Source organism: Microtus oregoni, unplaced genomic scaffold, assembly GCF_018167655.1.
Source record: "Microtus oregoni isolate MIOR12 unplaced genomic scaffold, Mior012 000001F_ref0000356, whole genome shotgun sequence".
In the NCBI taxonomy this organism is placed as follows: Eukaryota; Metazoa; Chordata; class Mammalia; order Rodentia; family Cricetidae; genus Microtus; species Microtus oregoni.
The window spans coordinates 75,637,454-75,660,696 of record NW_024543060.1 but is presented as its reverse complement, the minus strand read 5'-3'; the positions used below and the strand labels follow the sequence as shown (position 1 = coordinate 75,660,696).

The window sequence follows — 23,243 nt, the reverse complement described above, 5'->3', positions numbered from 1 at the left end:
CTGAATTATAAAGTAACTTAACATTATCATTGCATCATATATAGGGCTAAGTAAAGACCAAGTTAAAAAAAGAAAGCTAAATCTTATTGTACTTTAAAAATGTTCAGTTAGACAGGTAGATAGAAAAACACATTTTTTTTAAGTTTCTTTTTTCTTGGGCTAACTGAAATAAACCTGAGTTCTGCTTTTGTTATATCCTTTCAAAGTAATTAATTACAAAGTTACCTCTTCAAGCTTATCTTTAAGTTTCTATGCAAAAAAAAAATCATAACAAAGAACAAAAATACTGGACCACTAGAGGAAAGGTTTAAGAATTCACGCCACAACAAGGACAGGGATTCTTTGTTCAGATGTCATTCCAAGAAAATGAGCTAGGGTTTGACAGAGAGTGAGTTGCTATTTTGGCAAAGGATGAACAAATTCTTCAGATGAAGAAACAAAGCAGATTTCCTGACACTCAAGTGCTGGAAAATGACAGCCAGTGAAGCCAGAGCTAATTAAACCTATCCAGGGTACTGAAATTGCTCCTAATGCGTTTCCTAATGCGCCTCAAATCACAAAATGGAACAAACAAGATGAACAAGCATGCTGAGACCATAAATGGGAGCCCTTAACTTTTACCTCTTTTCCTTCTTCCTGGTGTGCACAGTCTATAAAGAATGTCGTGTGGGAGGAAGTCTACCCCTTTCCCCATCATTTATCCACATCAAAAACTCTTCAGTGTCTAATTATTGATGACATTTGTAACAATGGATTGGCAATGTTTGTGTAATGTTAACCAGAGTGCAATTTCAAACATCTTAGATGATGGCTAGGAAATCATTAGGGATGAGTGAAGGTTTATAGATGTTTATTTATCTTGCAGTGTTTCAGTTTATGCACCAAGTGAGATGGCCAATCATCTGTACCCTCTAGTGTCCTCATCAACATAAGGCTAATCTTAATGTTCTTCCCCTTCCGGAACTCAGTGGGGACCATACAAGAGCATTATTATATCGTTATATCCTGTGTTGGATTTCAACCACATCCCAAGTCACACTGATTCAGAGTTACCATTCTTTTCCTTGAGTCTTTCACATTATAGACTTATTATGTTGTAGGATATACAGAAATAAATATGTCTGTATCAGTTAGCTACTCCTGAATAACAAGTTATACCAACAAGGATGTATTATCTCACTAGTTTTATAGGTTATATGTAACTACTTGAGTGGAATGTTTGGTTTGGCTAAGGTTCGTGCTTTGGTGAAAATCACAATGCTAATAATAGTACATTTGTCTTAATCCATGACAGGCACGCTGTCTCAGCATTTAGAACTCAAAAGGAGAATTATATGTACTCATTCAATAAAAACCATTCAAGCCACTGACCCATTGGAACTTGAAGATAAGTTCTTGTCATTATAAACAAGTAGAAAATTCTGCCTCTCCCTAAAAATTGGTATCAGTGTAGCTCGAAAGCCGTAATATCTCAATTCAAATTAATTACTTCCTGATTGTTGTCTGCTCCATATATTCAGTGTATTTATATTACCTATCTCTCTAGTCAAGAATCATAGGATTTATCTCATGGAGTTGTGTTGTAGGAGACGGATTGTTTGTTCCAGGCTGCTCAGCCCCAAAATAACCACATAGAAACTGTATTAAATCAAAAAGAAAGGGAAAATGAAATAATGAAACAATTTCCCTAGGGGAAAAAAAGAAACTTTATTAACTAAATCACTGCTTGGCCCATTAGCTCTAGCTTCTTATTGGCTAACTCTAACATATTAATTTAACAATTTCTGCTAGTCTGTATATTGCCACAAGGCTGTGGCTTACCAGATAAAGTTCTACCATCTGTCTCTGGTAGGAGTACATGGCTTCTCCCTGACTCCGCCTTTTTTCTCCCAGCATTCAGTTTAGGTTTTACCACCTACCCAAGTTCTGCCTTGCGCAGGCCTAAGACAGTTTCTTTACTGTAAACCAATTGTATTCACAGCATCAATAATAGAAAGGAAGGCAGGGAGGCTAGAATGGATATAAGTATGATAGCAAGACCACAGAGCAGCTTGTCCAATGCACCATTAATCAGGAAGCAGAAAAAGAACATACAAATGTACAACTTTCTTATTGGTTTTTATTCATTCTGAAACTGCCTCCCACTGGTTATTCTTCTCATATTCAGGGTGTCTTTCTTGCTTTGTTTTACCTTTCTGGAAATTTCTTCATAGACATGCCCAGCAATGTGTTTCACAGGCAATTCTAAAATCCAGTCAAGTTGTAATGAAGATCTTACCTTCACAGATAATAACTAAGATTATTTTTTCTCCAAACACGACAGCTCTGGTTGGGAATGCCTGCTTGGTACGTGGCAGCCTGCAGAGCCAATGTGAAAAGTGGAGCCATCATGTCGGCTTTGTCGGACACGGAAATCCAAAGAGAGATTGGAATCAGCAACCCTCTGCATCGCTTAAAGCTCAGACTAGCCATTCAGGAGATGGTTTCCCTCACGAGCCCTTCAGCTCCTCCGACCTCGCGCACTGTGAGTCAATGTGCACCCCTCCTTCCTTTGAAGCTGACATCATAGCGGTCTAACCCCACAGAGCAAAGCGTGACAGCTCACATTTCGGCGTCACCATGAGTTATTTTAAAGAGATATGGCTTGGTCTTCATTAATCCCCGCTGTACTTTGAATAGGTCTAATTGAGCAGGTCTAATTCCAAAAAAATCTTGAGAGCTTCAAACAAAACGAACTTCGGAGTTTAGATGGGAGTTTAGATTTTTCTTGAGGCAGAAAAATCCCAAAGTTTATTGGGTTTTTTTTGTTTTTTTTTTTTTTCGGAATCTCCTCTTCTGTTTAATGAAATATGGCATCTTGGGATTATTCACAAGCATTACAGGTTTCTGAAGATGCACAGTTTAACTTATTACTCATAAAAAACTTCATGATAAAAATTGTATATGATTTGACGTTTTTAAACACAAATTGGAATTATCCACTTCAAACTTTGGGCCCATTTATAATCCCTTTTATAACCTAGTACTAAAAAATAATAAACTGAAAAAGGCATTGCTAATGATCAGTATATTCATCAAGAAATAGTCTGAAATGGTATTTTATTTCACGGGTTAGTAAGTTTTTGCTGATAAATGTGTAATCGCTTGTGTTAACTAGATATCTCTAGCCCACCATCTTAAACAACATAGGAAACTATGAAAGAACAAAATTAAATTGGTAGAGAAAAGTGGTATTTCTTTATTGCAGCTTTCAGACACCAAACTGACTTCAATGTGCTTCTAAGAAGGACTTAGATAACCTTAAAAATTTTTTTATTGAGTCTATCATACATACAACCCCTCCCCAATATTCAAGAATTTAAAGGCAGAGATGTACGGTAAGATTTCAGAGATGTGTGTACTTCTTGTATACTTATATTTTAGTTACTTCCTCAATACTGTGTAAGAAATATATATATGTAATTTCTACTTACAATATTATTTCAAATAGATAAGAATGTACTCTGCTAATATATTCCAGATAAAGGTAATTTAAAATATTCTTATAGTAATAATTGAAGTCCATTAAAATAGTTATTACCGTAAGTCAAATTCAGAACTGAAGGCCTTTATGAGTATTTTCAACTGACCAAATAACAATGTAACTGGTTTATAGAGAGCTTTCTTCTTCCAAAAGTAAATGCAACAAGAAACACTATATATTCAAATCCTGAAAAATCACAACAGTCAAACTTCCAACTTCCACATTTAAAGAATGGGACATACTATATCATTTCTTTAAGTTGCAAAAGCAAATCCCTTTCTTAGAAAATGTTTTGTAAAAATCACGTTTTCCCCTAAGATGTTTACCCTGAAGCAAGTTAAATTGCAGATTAAAGATAAAACTATATTGATTTGTTGCAAAAGCAGACAAAAATGAGGAATTCTTGAGATATTCAGAATTTAGCTGCATTTGTCCTCAAAAGATTATTTTGTTGTTGTTATTATTGTTGCTGTCTCTAGAACATTCTTCCAACTTCAGAGTCACAAGACCTCCCCTACATGTCTTTCATTTATTAATATCTGAAAAACTTCCTGCTAAACACCCTAAAATTTGAGTTTCTTTCCTACCAGGCATTAACATTTTATGTACACTTAAAAGGATTCTTTAAAATGGTCTCTTTTTTGACTCATCATTGACGAAACAAGAAAAGTACCAATGTTTGCCCCAGGTCTTACAATGATCATCAGGTATACTGTAATTATTCTAAATATTCACCTAAAACATAACCATTGCAGGGTTGAACAGTGTTTCAGTGGATTATGTTCTTGCCATGTGAGCTTAAGGAGAGAAATTTAGATCCTCAGACCCAGATTTTATAAAAATAAAAAAAAAAAACCTGGGTGAGTTTTTCGGCATATCTGTAAGCCCTGTATGGGAGGCAAAGATAGGAAACAGGGAAGAGACCAGATGAACGTCTAAGTTCATATTCATCAAGAAACCCTGCAACAATAAAGTAGTACTTCTTCAAAAAAGACACCTAAGCTCAAATTCTGACTTCTATTTATATACTTAGATATATACATATACACACCATATACATGTAAGTTTGTAATATGCATGTATTTGAGTGCACACACACACGCACACACATACACAAACCCAAATATAGTCATTGCGTAGGACTTGCTCCCCAAGCTATACAGAGGATATAATCTACACATGGCTCTGAGTCATCGTGCCCCCCAAAATATAATAAGTAAGGCATGTTGAATATGAACTTCAGTATGGCTGAAATTGTTTAGTTCCTATGTGTGAGATGGAAGCAGAGTTTAAAAAAAGATAAATATTACTAAAAATTAGTATAATTTTTCATTAAATTTTTAATAGGGACAGGGCAGAAGGACATAGAGGAAGATACCCAGAACTTACATCTGACCTATGTGCCTGCTCAAACACTGAAAACTTGTGCCTACACCGTGCATACACACACACACACACACACACACAACACACATACACACACACACACACACACACACACACACACACACTGTTTCATGCACACAAGAGAAAACAGAGAAAAGCACATTTTAGGAAAATAAACCTTTACACGAAATGTAGGTTCTTAGCATGCAACTTGCAAAAGTGTGGCGATCACGTTTTCACAAATTGCCCGGGGATTATGCTCATTTTGTAAGTGAAGATAATTATACAACCATAGCTTCTAGAATCTTACTCATCCCAGAACTCTTCGCATAACTCCCAGGACAGAATTTCAGAAAACCTGTGGGAAAGCTCTGCTCTGTTAAGAGATGATACTGGTAAAGGCCCCTATGGAAAGAGTAAGATCATCCTTATCTGGTGACAGAGTCAATGGGAAGCTGCAAACATCAATGAGCTGAGTGACTCTGCTATTGTAAATCTGTTTCATAAGTGCATACTTTACTCTATAAGAAAACTTGGCTACAATGAAAATCTGAAGCAGTTAAGGGTGAGGATCCTGTGCATACATATAACACTTAGCCATTCTAATATTTATTTATTTATAATTATGGACCTTCACTATATAAACCTTTGTTATAAAAATGTATTTGCGCATATTATTTTATCTTGTATAAGTGCTCTATCTGCAGGTATGCCTGCATGCCAGAAGAGGGCATCAGATCTCATTCATTATAGATGATGGTGAGCTAAGATGTGGTTGCTGAAAATTGAACTCATATACTCTGGAAGAACAGCCATTGTTCTTAACTGCTGAGCCATCTCTCCAGTCCCTTTGTGCATATTATTATATACATATGAGAATAACATGTATGATTCACTAATATGTAATTTATGTGAGATTTCTTTCATATCAATTAATATTCATTGTTTTATTTTTCATATAATTATTTCTAAAATTATATCAACATACCTTATTCATTTTTCATAAGGAAAATTAAACATGGTTTTAGGTGAAGTGTAGAAAGTTCCCGGAGTAGCTTGTGATATTTGGACATTGCCTTCGATGCTCCTTTCAAAACAAGGAACTAAAAAGTTTCATAACCTGGAAAACTTTGCATATAGATTTCCTGGGGAAAATGTGAAATTTGATATGAAACAGTATCCAATGGGAGGAACCTTAAATAATATTATGTTAGTAAATGATTTTACATTCATTATTGATTATGTGCTATACAGAGCTCATACCAGATTCTTTGCCTAGAAAAGAAAGGAGACACTTCCCAAAATGCTAGGTCATTGTAGAGAAAATTTCAGTTTATTCTGTGTTTGACTTTTGGGTAAAGCACTTACCTCGCATACCCAAGAAAAGCTTATTACAATGGTAATTTAGTTACCCTCCTGGTGCTAACAAAGCAAGTTTAAAGAGAAAGGATTTATTTTGTTAATGGTTTCAGTGGGATACAGTTCGTTGTGGTAAGGAAGACATTGCAGCATGCTGGGAAGCATCCTGGCAGAAACAAGCAGCAGACCGTACTCAGGAAGCACATGTAGGCTGAAGTGGACTTCGAGGCCTGGCCACTGTGACTCGGTTTATCAGTTAGGTTCTACCACGTAAAGCTTCCACAGCCTTCCTCAAGTTTCTACCATTTTGAGACTAAGTGTTCAAACACATGAGCCTATGGAAACAATTCAAACCACAATAGATGCTTATAAAATATAGTTGAATAATAAGGAAATGAATATTTGGGTATTTGACAGTATTGGTGAAGATGAGACTTATCTTTTTTCTAAATCAAAAGTATTATAAGATAATGTTTCAGGTCTATTTCCTCTCCAAGAATGCAGGGGAAAACACATTTATTGAATTAAAAACACAAACAAAAAAAAAAAAACCCACCAACAACAAGAAACACACCTGGCTAATCTGTTGCTATTTTCCAGACTATGGGGTTTATGGCTTCTCTGCAACAGTTGTTTCCCAGGACACTGATTAATAAAAGCACGTGAATGAAATTTCCCTTGATAAGCACTTTTGGGTCATAACGTTAGAAGAAAAAGAGCAAAACTACATTATTTTATACTTAGCTTGCTATTTTACAGTATTGAACCTAATGATCACCGTCATTTGGAACGTGAAGTTTTACCAAAGCAGTTTTTGTTTAACAGCCCAAGAATAGTTACAAATACAAGCTTTCCAGCATGACTCTCTAATCAGTCCCTTGAGAAAGTTAAAAAGGGGCCTTAGGCGGTTTACTCATGATGCATGCCTAGAGCAGGAGAGATGTAGTATGTGCAATGCTGTTGACTGACAGAAGTGCCTCCTTTTTCTCTACCCTGTTTTCCCTCCATGGTTGGCTCTGCTTCCCTTGGGCTCCTCCCTAGCCTTCAGGCAATGTCTGGGTGACCCACGAAGAAATGGAAAACCTTGCAGCTCCAGCAAAAACGGTTAGTCTTCAAAGCCTTGTTGAACCCAAACAAAAGTAATTGTATGTAGAAAAAGACAGGAATTGGTATACTATAAAGCAAAGGAATGGGGTGTATTTATGTAGAGACATACAAAGATAACTGATATTTTGGTTATAGATTTCCTTTAATATGCTTGTTTGGCGATTGAAAATGAAGTCATGTTAGATTGTCATGTGCTTTTTATCCTGAGCATCTATGGACTGCTCTTAAAATATGAAACTGTAATAAATAATTTAGTAAATTTAGAAACATTGGACATTTTGATAGTCAGTATCTCCTAGCACTGAATGTGGTAACAGGAATAAATGTTACTAATTCAAACTTAATCAGTTGTAGAAAAGCTTCTATGGGATCATCACTTTTAATGTAATTATATAATGTCTTGGGCTATAATATTTCACAAGTAGACTTCCTAGGAAAAAAATATTGAAGTGTTATATGCATTTGGTTTTTTTTTAAATATTTATTTATTATGTATACAGTATTCTGTCTGTGTGTATGCCTGAAGGCCAGAAGAGGGCACCAGACCCCATTACAGATGGTTGTGAGCCACCATGTGGTTGCTGGGAATTGAACTCAGGACCTTTGGAAGAAGAAGCAATGCTCTTAACCTCTGAGCCATCTCTCCAGCCCCATGCATTTGGTTTTTAAAAGTACATTTGAAATGACTTCAAGCATTCTAATTGCCAGCTTTAAAAATGTGATGTTTTATAGAGTCATATTTCATGAAAGGATCAAAGTTGGACAAACCATGTATTTTACCTCAACAACTTAATTTTTAAGTTCTTTCACTGTAATTCTCCTTTAAAAATTTGGTTATCTGGAATGTAACGGTGTAAAGGTCACAAAGGAATGATACATGCATCACTGGATATTTGGTTGCATCCTTTCTTTGGTCTTCTTGGTTGGCTGTTTGAGGGTATGTTTGTCCTAAGCTTTGACAGAAAGATACAGTTATTCACTTCGTTAATCTCTAGTCTGTAACCTTTCTGCATTATGTATAGGTACATATAATTATGTTTGTGCTAAATATGAAATTTTAAACATAACCAAAGATAGTCAGATCAAGTTTTCACAAAACTCATAAACTCCAGTATGCTCATGTGTATTTAAATTAGAGTTAATTCAAACTCTGTTGTGTGCTCTGCATTTGAGAAGTTGAATGGATGTAAGTACACGCGTGTCTGCTTTTGTCATCATTCTTAAAACGTACTGTCTTGCTATCATGCTTCTGATAGAATTTTTTCAATATTCACTCAAAATTAATTTATGTTTACCTGCTTTATTAATCACTTCCTGCTGCTAACCCAGAAAGAATCTGAGGAAGGAAGCTGGGCCCAGGTAGGAAACTCATACACTTTAAGACATAGTAAAATATGCAATATAAATTTGAAAACTACTGAAGGTGATATTTGAAAACATCACTTATCTTAGTAATTATACTGCTACATATACCTAAGTGTCAGTATTATATCTAATATATTATAGGTGCATTGCTCTACACCAGATTTTGCCACTAAGATGAATGTCACTTCATAATTGGTATATATAACTGGGTAATTTCTCTTTCTTCCCCCAAATATGAATCTATAACTTAATTTCTCTGAACTTACTCTGTAATGTCTATAACCAAGATATATAATCATAAAATTTGTATCTCTGAGGACACCTTAAAAAGACTTTTTGGAGTCCTATATGCTTTCAGGTGCCATGGGTAGTATTTGGGGACAGGTATTAGCATAGCAGGTGTAAAATGACGATAGTCCCGATTATTAAACTGATCATAAGAGACAGAAGTTTATATTGAATTATTCAGTGTGTGCAAAAAAGTGTACTTTTTGGCATTTCTAAAAGTCAAAAACTGACAGAATAAATTGAGAAAGTAAATAAAATTTGGCACCTTTATAAGGATCTGGATTTCGGCATGCTATAGCATAGAATTGCAATCAATTTTGAAACTGAAGCAAATTTCAGAATTCTTCACAAAAAGAATATCCTGATTTTTACTATATTTATATAGTTTAATTATAACTGTGAATTCATGGCATAATTATTCACTAAGTAGACAACTCTTTAAAATTAGTATCCTTTAAATAATTAATAATATTCATCCTTTAATATCCTCAAAAATTTAATGATGGTAGTCAACCTCACATTTTATTTTACCTGTTTGAACACTATGTAGCAAGACCAGTCCTTACATTACAAAAGAGGATTAGCTTGTCTGTCTTAGTTTGTGATCAAGCCTGATATACACACAGTCTAAACTGACTGACTTCTGATGAAGGATTCTTCCAGGGACCTAATGGATGCTCAATATACTATCTTCTCCAAAGCATAATGCCAAGTTTCAGCATGCTGTCTTTCACTCTTGCTGTTTTTCTTAGTTGTTTACTAAGGTTTCTGTTTCACTTCAAGGTTTGCTATGACACAGGGACAATAGCAATAGGATCATTAATAGAGGGAAATGAGCAGTACTTCAAACATAAAAGAAAGAAAAGAATTCTCCTGGTATAGCAATGGAATCTTTCGTCTTAAAACGCATACCATACCTCTAGCTGTATGTTTTTACCCTATTTCTAACTATATGCTCGCCTTTATCATTAACAAGACACATATATGAACAAAATTTACTGTTTTAAAATACACCATGAGGTTAATTATTTCTACAGGCAAATGTTCTATAAAATTGTGCAGAGTTTGCATTGTGTTAAAGTAAACAAAATGCATTCAGGTCAAATATTATCTCTCTTTTTGTTGACACATGTATCATAGTCATGAAGTTTGAGTCATACTACTTGCTATTATCCTCCATTTACCATCTCATTTTATTGGTTAAGAAACTTGACTGCTATAAAACAATTCCAGTGTCCGGTCTTTCTACAGACCCTGGCTTATGGAGATATGAATCACGAGTGGATTGGAAACGAGTGGCTTCCCAGCCTGGGGTTGCCTCAGTACAGAAGTTACTTTATGGAATGCTTGGTTGATGCAAGAATGTTAGACCACCTCACCAAGAAAGATCTTCGTGTCCATTTAAAAATGGTGGATAGTTTCCATCGGTAGGTTTTCAGAAAAAGAGTGATGAAAGTGAAACCATAAACAATCTGCAGCGAACTAACACAAAATAGAAGGACAGTAGAAAGGCAGTGTTTCTCATTCAAAAGGTCTGTGTCATCTACTTGGAACATGTACTCGAGCAACAAACTGAAGGGTGTACTTGTGGAGAGCCATGTTTATGTTATATGCCTGGAGTTTATGCAAAGGCACATATATGAGTTATGTTCATAGTATGTACTTTTTTTTCTTGCTTGGATTTTTTAAAATTATTTTTTCAGTTTATGTTAGAGAATCACCTATGGAGGAAAGAGATGTTTCCGTGGTTACGATCACTAGGTGCTCTTGCAAAAGACCCAGATTCGGGTCCCAGCATCCATATGGTGGGTCACAACCATCATTAAGTCCAGTTCCAACTGATCTGATGCCCTCTTCTGGCCTTCATGGGCATCAAGCACGTACATGGTGCACCCATATGCATGCTAGCAAAACACACATAAAAGGAAATGAAAAAAATCTAAGAACAAAAGAAAAATTCTATGAATGGTACCTGAATATTTGTAGTTTCACCCTTTAAAAATCCATGTGGTTATAAACCATGTAACTTAAAGACATACTAGAGAAAAACAGGAAAGAGACTCTTCTATGAAGGACATAATTATGCTTTTTGGTCTTACATAAATGTTCACATTTTGGGTTATTAGCACATTAGTTTTTTTTAAAAAACTACTGAATGGTTTAATTAAAATCCATCAGAACATGAGAATAAGGGACAAATATTTGATTTAGATCATTTATCTTCTATCAGGCTTACAGGGGCTAATGCTGAATGACATTCTTTTTTTAAATTCTGTGTTGTAGTCTGATAGCCTCTACTCTAGGCTGTGGAGGAAAAGATCAAGGAATAGACAGATCTGTTTATTTGGCGACCTTGCATCCTCATTGTCTTTCCACATTTCGTCTTTCCTCTATAAGCATACACTTCTCCTGTATTATTTATTCTTATAACAATAGATTAGGGTCTGCTTGGTTACATTGTTTAAACTGGTTACCTTTTAAAGGCCGTCTCCAAATATAGTCAAATTCTTGATAATGGAGGTAAATATTTCACTATATGCATGTAGGGACTTATACATTCATGTTCTTTTTTCTAGGATTTCAGAAGTTTATGTCATATTGTTATTAAAATATATAACAGAAATATATACATGCATATATGTGTATGTATGTATGTATGAATGTATAGACTGCTGTATATGTCTGAATATACTGCTAAATATTTAAGAAAGTAATGATAGTCAATAATTATTACATTAAGCCTAAAATTCTTTTATTTTCATTCATACTCTTATTTCTCATATTATTCAAACTATTATTATTATGTCTATTTTTATTATTTCTTCTCCCTGGGTATCTGTGAGGTTTCCTTTTCATACTTACTGCTCTAAGGCCTTAATTTTAATATCTTAGGATCATTTCCTTATATCATACATATTATGAGATCATTGTTCCCTAAACAAAACAAAAATGGCAAGAAATCCTTATATTATCATCCTTTCCCCCTGTGAAACTTACCCCAGAATGCATCTCATCCATGGAATGAAAATCTTGCTTTGACATATCCAGATTTCCTATAGGTCTACCTAGTGTGCCTCCATATCAACACATCTTTGAAATTTCTTCCACAGTACTGCAGTATAATATATGATGGTCTGTTTCCCTAGTAGCCCAACCTTTCCTGCATCCTACTCTGTATAGTGCCGTGATGCTTCTCTTCCACAGCAGCTTCTGTGCAGTCTCAGTAGACTCAGTAGGCTTGTTCTTTTTTGACTCGCTGGTCTTTCCTAGTGCGCTTTGCGATTTGTCCATATCCTGTACTCTGCCTTAATTCACTCATTTTTTTTTTTTATCAGCCAAGGAATCATTGGTTGTCTATAAAGTTGTTTCTGTCTCTAAAGAGAGACATTAGTTTTTTTCCTGAAGGACTAGAAGACTAATTTGTTAAAATGTACTATAGAAAATGTTAAATTGAAGACAGGTGCACAACTATCTATATAATTATGTGTGTATACATATGGATATGTATGGAACTATGGATAACTATGTCTAATTAATTTCAAAATTATGAATATCTTATTCTTTAAATATTTTCTGTGTTTTAGAAACAGTTTATTCTTGATATAATTAAAAATTTAATTCTACCCAATTTAAGGGTGCTATTGTGTATGTAACTGATAAATGGGCTCTTCTAACCAGTAATGTAGATCATTAACAGAATATTCTTCATCTGCTGATGCAATTTAATGTGTTTTCTCTTTTCTAAAATAGAACAAGTTTACAATATGGAATTATGTGCTTGAAAAGATTGAATTATGATAGAAAAGAATTAGAGAGAAGACGAGAAGCAAGCCAACATGAAATAAAAGGTAAACACATCCTCATTTAGTAACAAATGTCTTTCCTATGGACATTTATACCTCTAATCTTAAACCTAAAATAATGTATATAATACATCCATTATCAGACTGTATTACACTTTTTGTCCCAAGTGTCATTATTGTCTCGTCCCTAATTATAACATGGAAAAAGAAATTGCCAAATCATTTTGAGGATACACTCTTGTCTTCCTAGAAGTAGATTTATCTCTCTAAATATATGTTCTCTGCCCACGTTAAAAGTAGCACTCTGGGCCAGGTGGGGGTGGCACATGCCTTTAATCCCAGCACTCGGGAGGCAGGGGCAGGGAGATCTCTGTGAATTTGAGGCCTCCTGGTCTACAGAGCAAGTGCCAAGACAGGCTCCAAAGCTGTCTTGAAACCCTGTGTCAAAAAAAATCAAAACAAAAAAAAAATCCAATAAAACAACAACAACTAAAAATCAAACAAACAAAAAAGGGGCTCTGTAGAACTTTTTGTTAAACTTTTAGAAGAATGTTGTCACTATAACACAAAAAATTGGTATGTTTTTTATACAGCATATATTATTTCATTAAGAAAAAAGAACTCAACATAAGAAAATCTGTGGGACACTAAATCCATAACAATTTACCTGTTTACCTTAATACACAGGAGAAAACATGATTTTAAAAACAAGTATAATAGATTTTCATTTGTTCAAGACCATTAGCTCTTTCCAATTGTTAAAGAAAAGTGGTTGGAAGTAGATTTCATCTTGGTTTTCAGAAAATTTATATAAATATAAAAATTATATGGGAATTTGTGTGGAAGTTCTATAAAATATTTTCTCTCTGAAAGTTACCAGTCCATTAATAATTTTAATTCAGGATGTTGTTATGATACGAGACTAGCTGTTGTAATCATTCTGTGCACAAAGACCATCTGTGCTGCAAATATATCTGAAACGGAATATACTTAATAATTAACCATGCTATTTTCAGTTTTGAGTTATTATAACAAAATATCAACATAAGTTTCTAAAGAAGAGATGTATCTCCAAGTTTGTGAGGCTAAAAATCCACACAGCATGGCACAGACTTTTGTGCGAATCTTTCTTGCCCTCATAACCTCACAGTGGCTAACAATTCAGGAAGCAACAGGGGTTATAAACAATTACCTTGCCAGATAAGATTCTAGTTCTTAGCCGATTTAGTCATTTATAACAACCTATAATGACATTTTGTGTTTTAATAAATAAAGTTTGCCTGGAGATAAGAGTTCAAAGCAATCACACTAGCTAGCCATAGAGGTCAGGCAGTAGTGGTGCACACGTTTAATCCCAGCATAAGAGAGTACTATAAGATGGAAGGAGACAGGAGCTCAGGTTCTCAGTCTACAGTCTGAGGTTTGGTGGACAACATTGCAGTCTGCAGTCACTCTGAGGATAGGTTTACCCCTTTCTTTCTCTGAGCCTTGGTAGAGGTAAAAATCTCTCTAGTGACCGACTGCTTTGCTTTTCTGATCTTCAGGGTGAACCCCAATATCTGTCTCTGGGTTTTTATTATTTGTGCTACAACAACTCCCTTATGAGAATGAGCAAGAAGTCCACTCTACCCCCTTCCAAAGAAAGTAACCACTGCTAACCTAAGGACCCCTCAAAAATTTCCTCTTAAGATTTCTATGTTAACTTCACTATACTATCTCATTAGCATATATCATATCCTATATGACATCACAAGCATCGAGAACAGAAAAAAAAGCAAAATACCTGTTCACCTTAATATAGAGGAGAAAACATAATTTCAAAAGCAAATACACTATGCTTTCCCTTGTTAGAGACCATTAGATCTTTTTAATTGATTAAATAAAATCAATTTGGACATAAAATATATGATGTGGGATGTTCTTCTGTATAGAAGTTGTTTCTATTTGTTGATGAATAAAGTTGTTTCAAATGTCTTAGCAGAGTAAATCCGGATGGGAAATCTAAAGAGAGGAATATATATAGAGAGTAAGCAGAATCAAAGAGATGCCATGTAAATGCTGAAAGAGAAAGATGCCAGAATATTACCAGTAGGCCACAGCCTCATGATAATACATAGATTAATAAAAAATGTGTTAATTTAAGATGTAAGAACTAGTTAGGAATATTCCTGAGCCTTTGCCAAAACAGTGTAGTAATAATATAGTTTTTGTGTGATTATTCTGGTTGGGGTCACCGGGAAATGAAAGAAAGTGTAGTCTCTGTATACAAATACAAGCATCCAGAAGCCTCAGGTTTTTCTGTTTGTTTGTTTGTTTTGTCTTTGTAAATTTTCTTAATCTCTTATATTTTTTAAAGTAGGAAAATCCTTTTAAAATGTGTTTAAATGTTTTTGAGGAAATTTTTAAATATTATCTTCGTTGGGGTTTCTATTGCAGTGATGAAACACCATGCCCAAACAGGAAGTTGGGGAGGAAAGAGTTATTTGTCATATAACATCCATATCACACTGTTCATCATTGAAAGAAGTCAGGACAGGAACTCAAACAGGGCAGGAACATTGCAGCAGGTGCTGATGTCAAGGCCATGGAGGGTACTACTCACTGGCTTGCTTCCCTTGTTTTGCTAAGTCTGCTTTCTTAAAGAACCCAGGACCACCAGCCCAGGGGTAGCCCCACCTGCCATAGTGTGGGACCTCCTACATCAATCATTAATAAAGAAAATGCCTTACAGGTCTGCCTATAACCTGATCTTATGGAGGTATTTTTAACCACTTATTTCTTTAATTTCCTTTTACATTCCAACTACAGTTCTCCCACCACCCCTCCTCCCACCACCTCTCACCCCCCAGTCCACCTCCCATCTACTCCTCCTACCAGGTAAGGGTTTCCATAGGGAGTCAACAAAGGCTGTCCTGTTAAGTTGGGACAGGATCAAGTCCCTCCCACCTGCATTAAGACTGATCATGGCATCCCACCTTAGGAAATGGGCTCCAACAAGCTAGCTCATATACTAGGGTGGAGGCAATTTCTTAATTTGGGTTACTTCCTCCCAGATGACATTAGGTTTTGTCAAATTGACACAAAGCTATTCAGCACAGAGAAGAAATTATTTATCAGTTATAGTCCCATTTCTCATGACCCATGGCCTGACACTGGCAAGCGTTTCAAAACATTGAGTGGGATTGTTTGGGTCTAGGCCACATTACCTGTTCAGAACTGGTACAACTCTGTTTCATCTTCACTTCCTTTGTGGCTTATTTTACATAAGAAAATGGCATGTTTTACATACCCCTCTCATCTCCTATTAAAATTTAACTCTGATGCTGTTATTTGATATTCCCTGGGTCAGGCTTCCCTTATTCATTTGTCTCCACTTCAGAACATTTATCTCGAGCAATTCTGAATGCTAAATAACTTCTAGAAAGCTCCACTTGAATGCTTGTGAAGATGAATATTTGAAAGTTTTTTCAATACATCATCAGTTCATCAGTTTGTATACACAATGGGTTTTTTTTCCACCACTTCATTTAGCTTGCTACCAAGAAGCAAGAGTGTATTTTTCTTTCTTTGTCAAAAACAAGTTCTCTAGCCGGGCGGTGGTGGCGCACGCCTTTAATCCCAGCACTTGGGAGTCAGGGACAGGCAGATCTCTGTGAGTTCGAGGCCAGCCTGGTCTACAAGAGCTAGTTCCAGGACAGGCACTAAAGCTACAGAGAAACCCTGTCTCGAAAAACCAAAAAAAAAAAAAAAAAAGAAAAGAAAAAGAAAAAGAAAAAAAAACCAAGTTCTCTGATGCTTTTTCTTTAGTTTTGGACTCCAAGAAATTGTAGGTTGTTTTAAGTGTATCATTCTACAGCTGAATTAAAATTTGGGAACTAATGGACCAAGGGCAGATGCCAGAAGTGAATGTGGGTATGACCTAACAAAAGATGCTTGTTTCGTGAGTAGATTTTGTCCGTGGGATACCACTTTCTCATGTTCTCTCTGAAGTATGTTTTCCAACTAGATTGCATTATGGCTGGCCCCACTTAGATTGATCTAAAGGAGGAGAATTGCACATTTGGCCTAGTAGCAAATGCTCTATTATTATTTGGCAGTTGTTGCTTAGACTGTAGCCTTGAGAGGAAGCTGCTCTGATTCACTGTGATTACAAACAATCACATATGAGTGCCTGCCAGTGAGATCATAAGTAGCCCCTGCTTCCCACAATTGATCTGATGGCATTTAGAGGCCCAGCTCTCAACTCGGACTAGACGCCTCTGTTATTATGGGAAGTGTTAATTAACTAGAAGTACTAATTAACCTTGACCTTAGAAAGCATGTTTCTGACAAGAATGTACTAACTTTTAACTTGTTGCCAAGAAACAGCTGACGTTGATCGTCAGCCATTTGCTGTTTGGATCTAGAGAATTCTTATTAAGCATAAATGCCAGGGTATAGTTTTGCTATGAAAGATATTTATAATATTACAGTTTCTATGAGGCTGTCCCTAAATGGAAAAGTTACAGTTAAGAGTTTATTGGTCTCAATGCCATAAATGCATTGTTTTATTTACTTATTCTTAACTGCATGCATGATGGAGATTTTGCCTGATATATATTTACAGAAACAAATTAATATATCTTAGACGACCAAGCATGAAAAAGCATGTTTATGTACATATTTGCATCTACACATTGTGAAGTTGAAAAATGGATATTTCTTATCATTTTGAAAAATGGTCTAAAAAATCATGCATTTAGTAAAAGTTAGCAAACTGAGGGTGTGACCTGCCCACACCTACCCAGTAGAGATAATCAATAGTTAGGAATCTACAGGTCCACTAATAGAACAGGCAGAATTAATACATTTTCAGGAAAACAGAAACTGAGAACAAGTTGAAATGGGAAATAAATAATAGAATCACAAATTTAGATAGAAGAAAAACTATGAGGAGAAGATAAATTGCAGTGTGCATACATACCCAAAGAATATATTTGTACAATTATTATTACTCCTGCGGTAATAATGTCTAGGGAGCTTAGATTTTCACAGAATGCAACAAATAAAAACTGAAATGCTACAATGACTTTGGTGGGGCTAAGTAAATTAAATGATTTGAAGATCTTTGTGTTATCAATAAAATAATAAAAGGGCCAAGATACAGAAGTCTTTCAGGAGTCAAATTGTATAGTTTAAGTTTTAAGTATGACTTGTGGAAGAATAATATAAAATAGAACTGTAATAGGAAATTAGTATAAAATTATAAAAAAATATGTAATGTTAAAAAGGTAAGGAAAAATGAAAGCTAAAACAGGCATAAAGATGGTAGATTTAAGTTGAATATTCTGAATAAAAATATGGAATAGAGATATGGTAACTAATGAATTTCAAACAGAAATAAAATAAATTTGTGTATGTTGAACCAGCCCTACATCTCTGGAATGAAGCCTACTTGATCATAATGGATAATTTTTCTAATGTGTTCTTGGATTCGGTTTGCCAGTATTTTTTTTTTTATTGCTAGAATTCTTTTTTTTTTAATTGAGAAAAGGAGAAAAAAAAAAACAAGTTTCCACCTCCTCCCAGCCTCCTATTTCCCTCCCCCTCCTCCCACCCTACGCCCCCTCCTCCCACCCTTCTCCCTCTCCCCCACTCTTTCCCCCTCCCTCTCCAGTCCAAAGAGCAGTCAGGGTTTTCTGCCCTATGGTAAGACCTAGGACCTCCCCCTCCGTCCATATCTAGGAAGGTGAACATCCAAACTGGCTAGGCTCCCACAAAGCCAGAACATTACGTAGGATCAAACCCCCGTGCCATTGTCCTTTGCGTCTCATCAGCCCTCATTGTTCGCCATGTTCAGAGGGTCCAGTTTTATCCCATGCTTTTTCAGTCACAGTCCAGGTGGTCTTGGTGAGCTCTCAATAGATCAGCTCCACTGTCTCAGTGGGTGGGTGCATCCCTCGTGGTCCCAACTTCTTTGCTCATGTTCTCCCTCCTTCTGCTCCTCATTGGGACCTTGGGAGCTCAGTCCAGTGCTCCAGTGTGGGTCACGGAGTCTACAATAGGTTTGCCAGTATTTTATTGAGAATTTTTGCGTCGATGTTCATGAGTGATATTGGCCTGTAATTCTCTTTCTTGGTTGAGTCCTTGTGTGGTTTTGGTATCAGGGTAACTATAGCTTCATAAAAAGTGTTTGGCAATGACTCTTCTGTTTCTATTATGTGAAATACATTAAGGAGTATAGAATAATGGCACTGAGTTTTGATTCTACTTCATGGACTGGCCTTGTGGGAGCCTAGTCTGTTTGGATGCTCACCATCCTAGACCTGGAAGGAGGGGGAAGGACCCTGGACTTCCCACAGGGCAGGAAACCCTGACTGCTCTTAGGACTGGAGAGGGAGGGGGAAAGGAGTGGGGGGAGTGGGAGGGAATTGGGAGGAGGTGGAAATTTTTAATAAATAAATAAAAAATGGAAAAAAGAGAAAAAAATAATAGCATTGGCATGGTGTATATGGAGGACTCACCACAACATAAGAACAGTGAAAATCAGAAGTAATGTAGGTATACAGATAAGTACTAGTAAGAGCCAATACGGAAGGGGTAGTGTGCCTGCTTGGCACAATGACATTGTTTTCTTTAAATGCCATGCATGAGGACACCCATGCTGAAGGCAAATGAGCAAAGTAGAACATGTTAATAGCAGTTTTTCAAACAAAACTTTAGCTATGTATACATATAGGTACATATATATTTACACATGCATACATATATTAAATATATACATATATATATAAGTATAAATTTTATCAGAAAGAAGAATATTCACAGAAACGCTGCTTTTAGTTTGGCACTCCAAATACTTTGATTTCTTTTCTACAAGTAGAGAAAACCTTTTTCTCTTATTTAATCTTGAATTCCTTAATTTTTCGTACAAATTATTATGATCTACATATAATTTTATAGTTTCTATGCATCATTCTATTGATTCATAAAGGAAAAATGTAGGAGGAAGGGGCTGTTCATTGGTTCTGGGCCTCCCAGCTAGCTTATACCCAAAATAACCACACAGAAACTGTTTTATTTAAATCACTGCTTGGCCCATTAGCTCAAGCTTCTTATAGGTTAGCTCTTACATATTAATTTAACCTATTTCTATTAATCTGTGTATGGCCACATTGCTGTGGCTTACCGGCTAAAGTTCCAAGCAGCACATGTCTCCAGCAGCTCCATGCTCTCTGTCTGACTCAGCCCTCTTTCTCCCAGAATACAGCAATTCTTTATTCATTAACCAATAAAAGCAACACAGAGACAGAAGGACCTCCCACACCAGAAAGACATGATAGAATTGATGAATAAGACACATTTTTTTCTGAGTTTTGTCTCAAACAGGCACACATGGCATTTCCTCTGAAGGTTTAATGTTAAATGTTTTTTACTTTCTTGAGATACCAGCTTTAAACAAAGAAAAATCAGCTTATGATGTCTATGTGTGCTTGAGTTCTTCATTAGTAAATAACTGGAAAAATAATGACTTAATACCCAAGGGTGGCCGGAGTGCTTAATCACAGCACTCAAGAAGGCAGAGGCAGACGAATCTCAATGAGTTCGAAGCCACCCTGGTCTACAGAATGAGTTCCAGGACAGTCAAAGATGCACAGATAAAGCCTGTCTCAAAAAAAAAAACTCAAAATAATAATAAAATAGCAAAGTATCAAGGTTCTCTCTTTTAGTTCTGATAATTCTCTTTTACAGATAGCATCAGGAGAAAAATGAGGATCTTCTAATTATGCAATATGCAATATTGAAGTGGTGGTTAAAAACACTGCAAATAAAGAACTGCACCAGAACCAGAATGTTGATATAGATATATGTTCATATGTGCCTATAATACAACATGTATAATTTTATATGTGTGTATATGTATATATGTGTATATTGCTATATGTATACATGTTTGTATGCATACATGTATGTATGTGTATATATGTATATATACACATTATGTGTGTGTATATGTGTGGATATATTTGTCCATATAGATAAAGAGAGAGAAAAAAAGAGAAAGAGGGAAGAAAAAGGGGGGTACTAGGAGTATGAAGAAGGAGGGCCGGATAACTATCCCCATCTGGTGGCAAAAGCACCCAACTTCAGCTAGATCCCAGAGTCCTGACATAAAAGTAGCAATAAACACTTTCAGACAGCGTTCAGTGCGATAGGAATGTTGTCCTTTCAGTAATAATAAGCTTCTGGAAATATCATTATTGTGAGATTCAGTTAAGCAAAGGTTGATGATTAGAACAGCATCTTCATGTAACAGAAAGGAGTGAACAACTCTCAGGATCAAAGAGATCAGCACAAATGTCACTTGCCAGATACCTGTTGCTCCTTTCAGCCAGGACTTGAGTCATCATGCAAATGGTTGTATCTTGACATGATACATTTCTTTTCCTAGATGTTTTAGTGTGGAGCAATGATCGAGTTATTCGCTGGATACAAGCGATTGGACTTCGAGAATATGCAAATAATATTCTGGAGAGTGGAGTGCATGGCTCACTTATAGCCCTCGATGAGAACTTTGACTACAGCAGCTTGGCTTTATTGTTGCAGATTCCAACACAGAACACCCAGGCAAGCAAGCCCTTTTGTGCCGCACTTCACTGGGTCTTGATTAATAGAATAACAAGTATTTCTCTTGGGAAAACATAGGGCTGTGAATTTATTTTTGTTTTTACTAAAACGATCTTAATTAGCACACAAGAATCCTTACATATGTGAAGTTTAAACTGGGCAACGTGCTACATGCTTATAATTCCAACGCTTTGGTGACTGAGGCATAGGGATCACTAGTTCAAAGTCAGCCTGGGATAGTGTCTTCCTAATCTTTGTATTCATAGTAATTAAAATACATAAAAATGGTATAATGTGTGTGTATGTATATATATATATGTATATATATGTGCATATATATATATTTGTATATATATGTATATATATGGAGAGGATAGAGGAGAGAGAGAGAGAGAGAGAGAGAGAGAGAGAGAGAGAGAGAGAGAGAGAGAGAGAGAGAGAGAGAGAGAGAGAACAGAGTGTTGTTTAGGCTAGAAATATATATTTCCTTAGACATTTTCATTTTGTTGTGATAAAAACTTTTAAAATGGCCAGGCAGATCTTCACCTTGAGGCAAACCTGGTCTATGCAATGAGTTCCAAGCCAGCAAGGGCTAGAGATAAAAGCAGTCACAAAGATATTAGGATATTTCTTCTACCTTTACTAGTTCAAAATATATTATACTTCCTTCCAGTTATATGGATGACTTGCAACCCTTTAACTTGGTGTCCACCGAGCAGCCTTTCTCATAGCCCTTGTTCTCTCTGCTCCATTAACCACAATCCCAACTCAATGTCCAGAAGCTCAAGTTCCACTTGTGCCTGACATGTGTGTACATCTCTCTGTGTCCCTGGCTTATTCCTTTAATATATTCACGATTTCTTTCGCAGAAATTTTAGTTTTAAGATAATGTTGCAAGCCAAACACAACCTTAAAATTAGAAAAGCAGGTGCTGGAGAGATGGCTCGGTAGTTAAGAGCACTGGCTGTTCTTCAGCTGACCTAGGGTCAATTCCCAGCACCCACATTTTGGCTCACACATGTCTGTAACTCAAATTCCAGGGCTTCTGACACCCTCCCATGGACATACATATAGACAAAATACCAATGAACATAAAAATATTATTTTTCAAAAACTGGAAAGGCAGAGAATTGGAATTTCTGTGATATAGCCCCTCTGCCTGCATATCATGCCTATGTCCTGATGACATTTGACCTCTGATAAGCAGTCCCTTTTATTTATCTATTTAATCATACTTACATTTAACTGAGTGTTCTGGTGATCCCTAAATAAGGAGAGTTCTATGTTTTAGCAGAGTTCCACGCAAATTAAAATGCCTCTACTGCCCAGCCCATAAAAAGAGTATTTGAAGAGCTAGAACACAAGAATCCTTACATATTTGAAGTTTAAACTGGGCAATGTGCTGCACGCTTGTAATTCCAACGCTTTGGTGATTGAGGCACAGGGATCACTGGTTCAAAGCCAACCTGGGATAGTGTCTTTCTAGCCTTTTTATTCATAATAAGACTTTGTTAAAAACAAACAAAATGAAAAACAGAAAAAAAACTAAAGTATAAAGTTTGTATATTACCTATTGTAAGCTTGATAAAATCCAGTGCAATACAACTTGATTTTGTTTTTAACATTTTAAATTTTACACAAAATGCTGAATTAGAATAAAATAAGTATTTGAAAAGAGTTCTTTGACTGCAGCCATTTAAGCCAGGGTATCTCTCTACTAAAATGTTTTTTGTAATGTATCATCAGATAAATAAAACCTTTATGTTGTTTGAATAAAATTTAACTTTGATGACAGTAACTTTGAT

At 35.8% G+C, this 23,243-nt stretch overlaps 1 protein-coding gene across 25 annotated transcripts in view; it reads left to right on the top strand.

Annotated features, from left to right (window-relative positions):
• Window positions 1–23,243, top strand: part of Ppfia2 (PTPRF interacting protein alpha 2) — a 346,500-nt gene that overhangs the window by 316,163 nt on the left and 7,094 nt on the right. For 13 of the 25 annotated variants that reach the window (XM_041668226.1, XM_041668294.1, XM_041668347.1 and 10 more), the window contains 6 exons: window positions 2,324–2,524; window positions 7,310–7,372; window positions 8,705–8,734; window positions 10,262–10,455; window positions 12,779–12,876; window positions 21,263–21,438. In XM_041668226.1, coding sequence (XP_041524160.1) covers window positions 2,324–2,524; window positions 7,310–7,372; window positions 8,705–8,734; window positions 10,262–10,455; window positions 12,779–12,876; window positions 21,263–21,438 — 762 coding nt within the window. The remainder of the gene's footprint in view (window positions 1–2,323; window positions 2,525–7,309; window positions 7,373–8,704; window positions 8,735–10,261; window positions 10,456–12,778; window positions 12,877–21,262; window positions 21,439–23,243) is intronic. The other 12 variants (XM_041668357.1, XM_041668327.1, XM_041668318.1 and 9 more) reach the window with 1 other exon arrangement.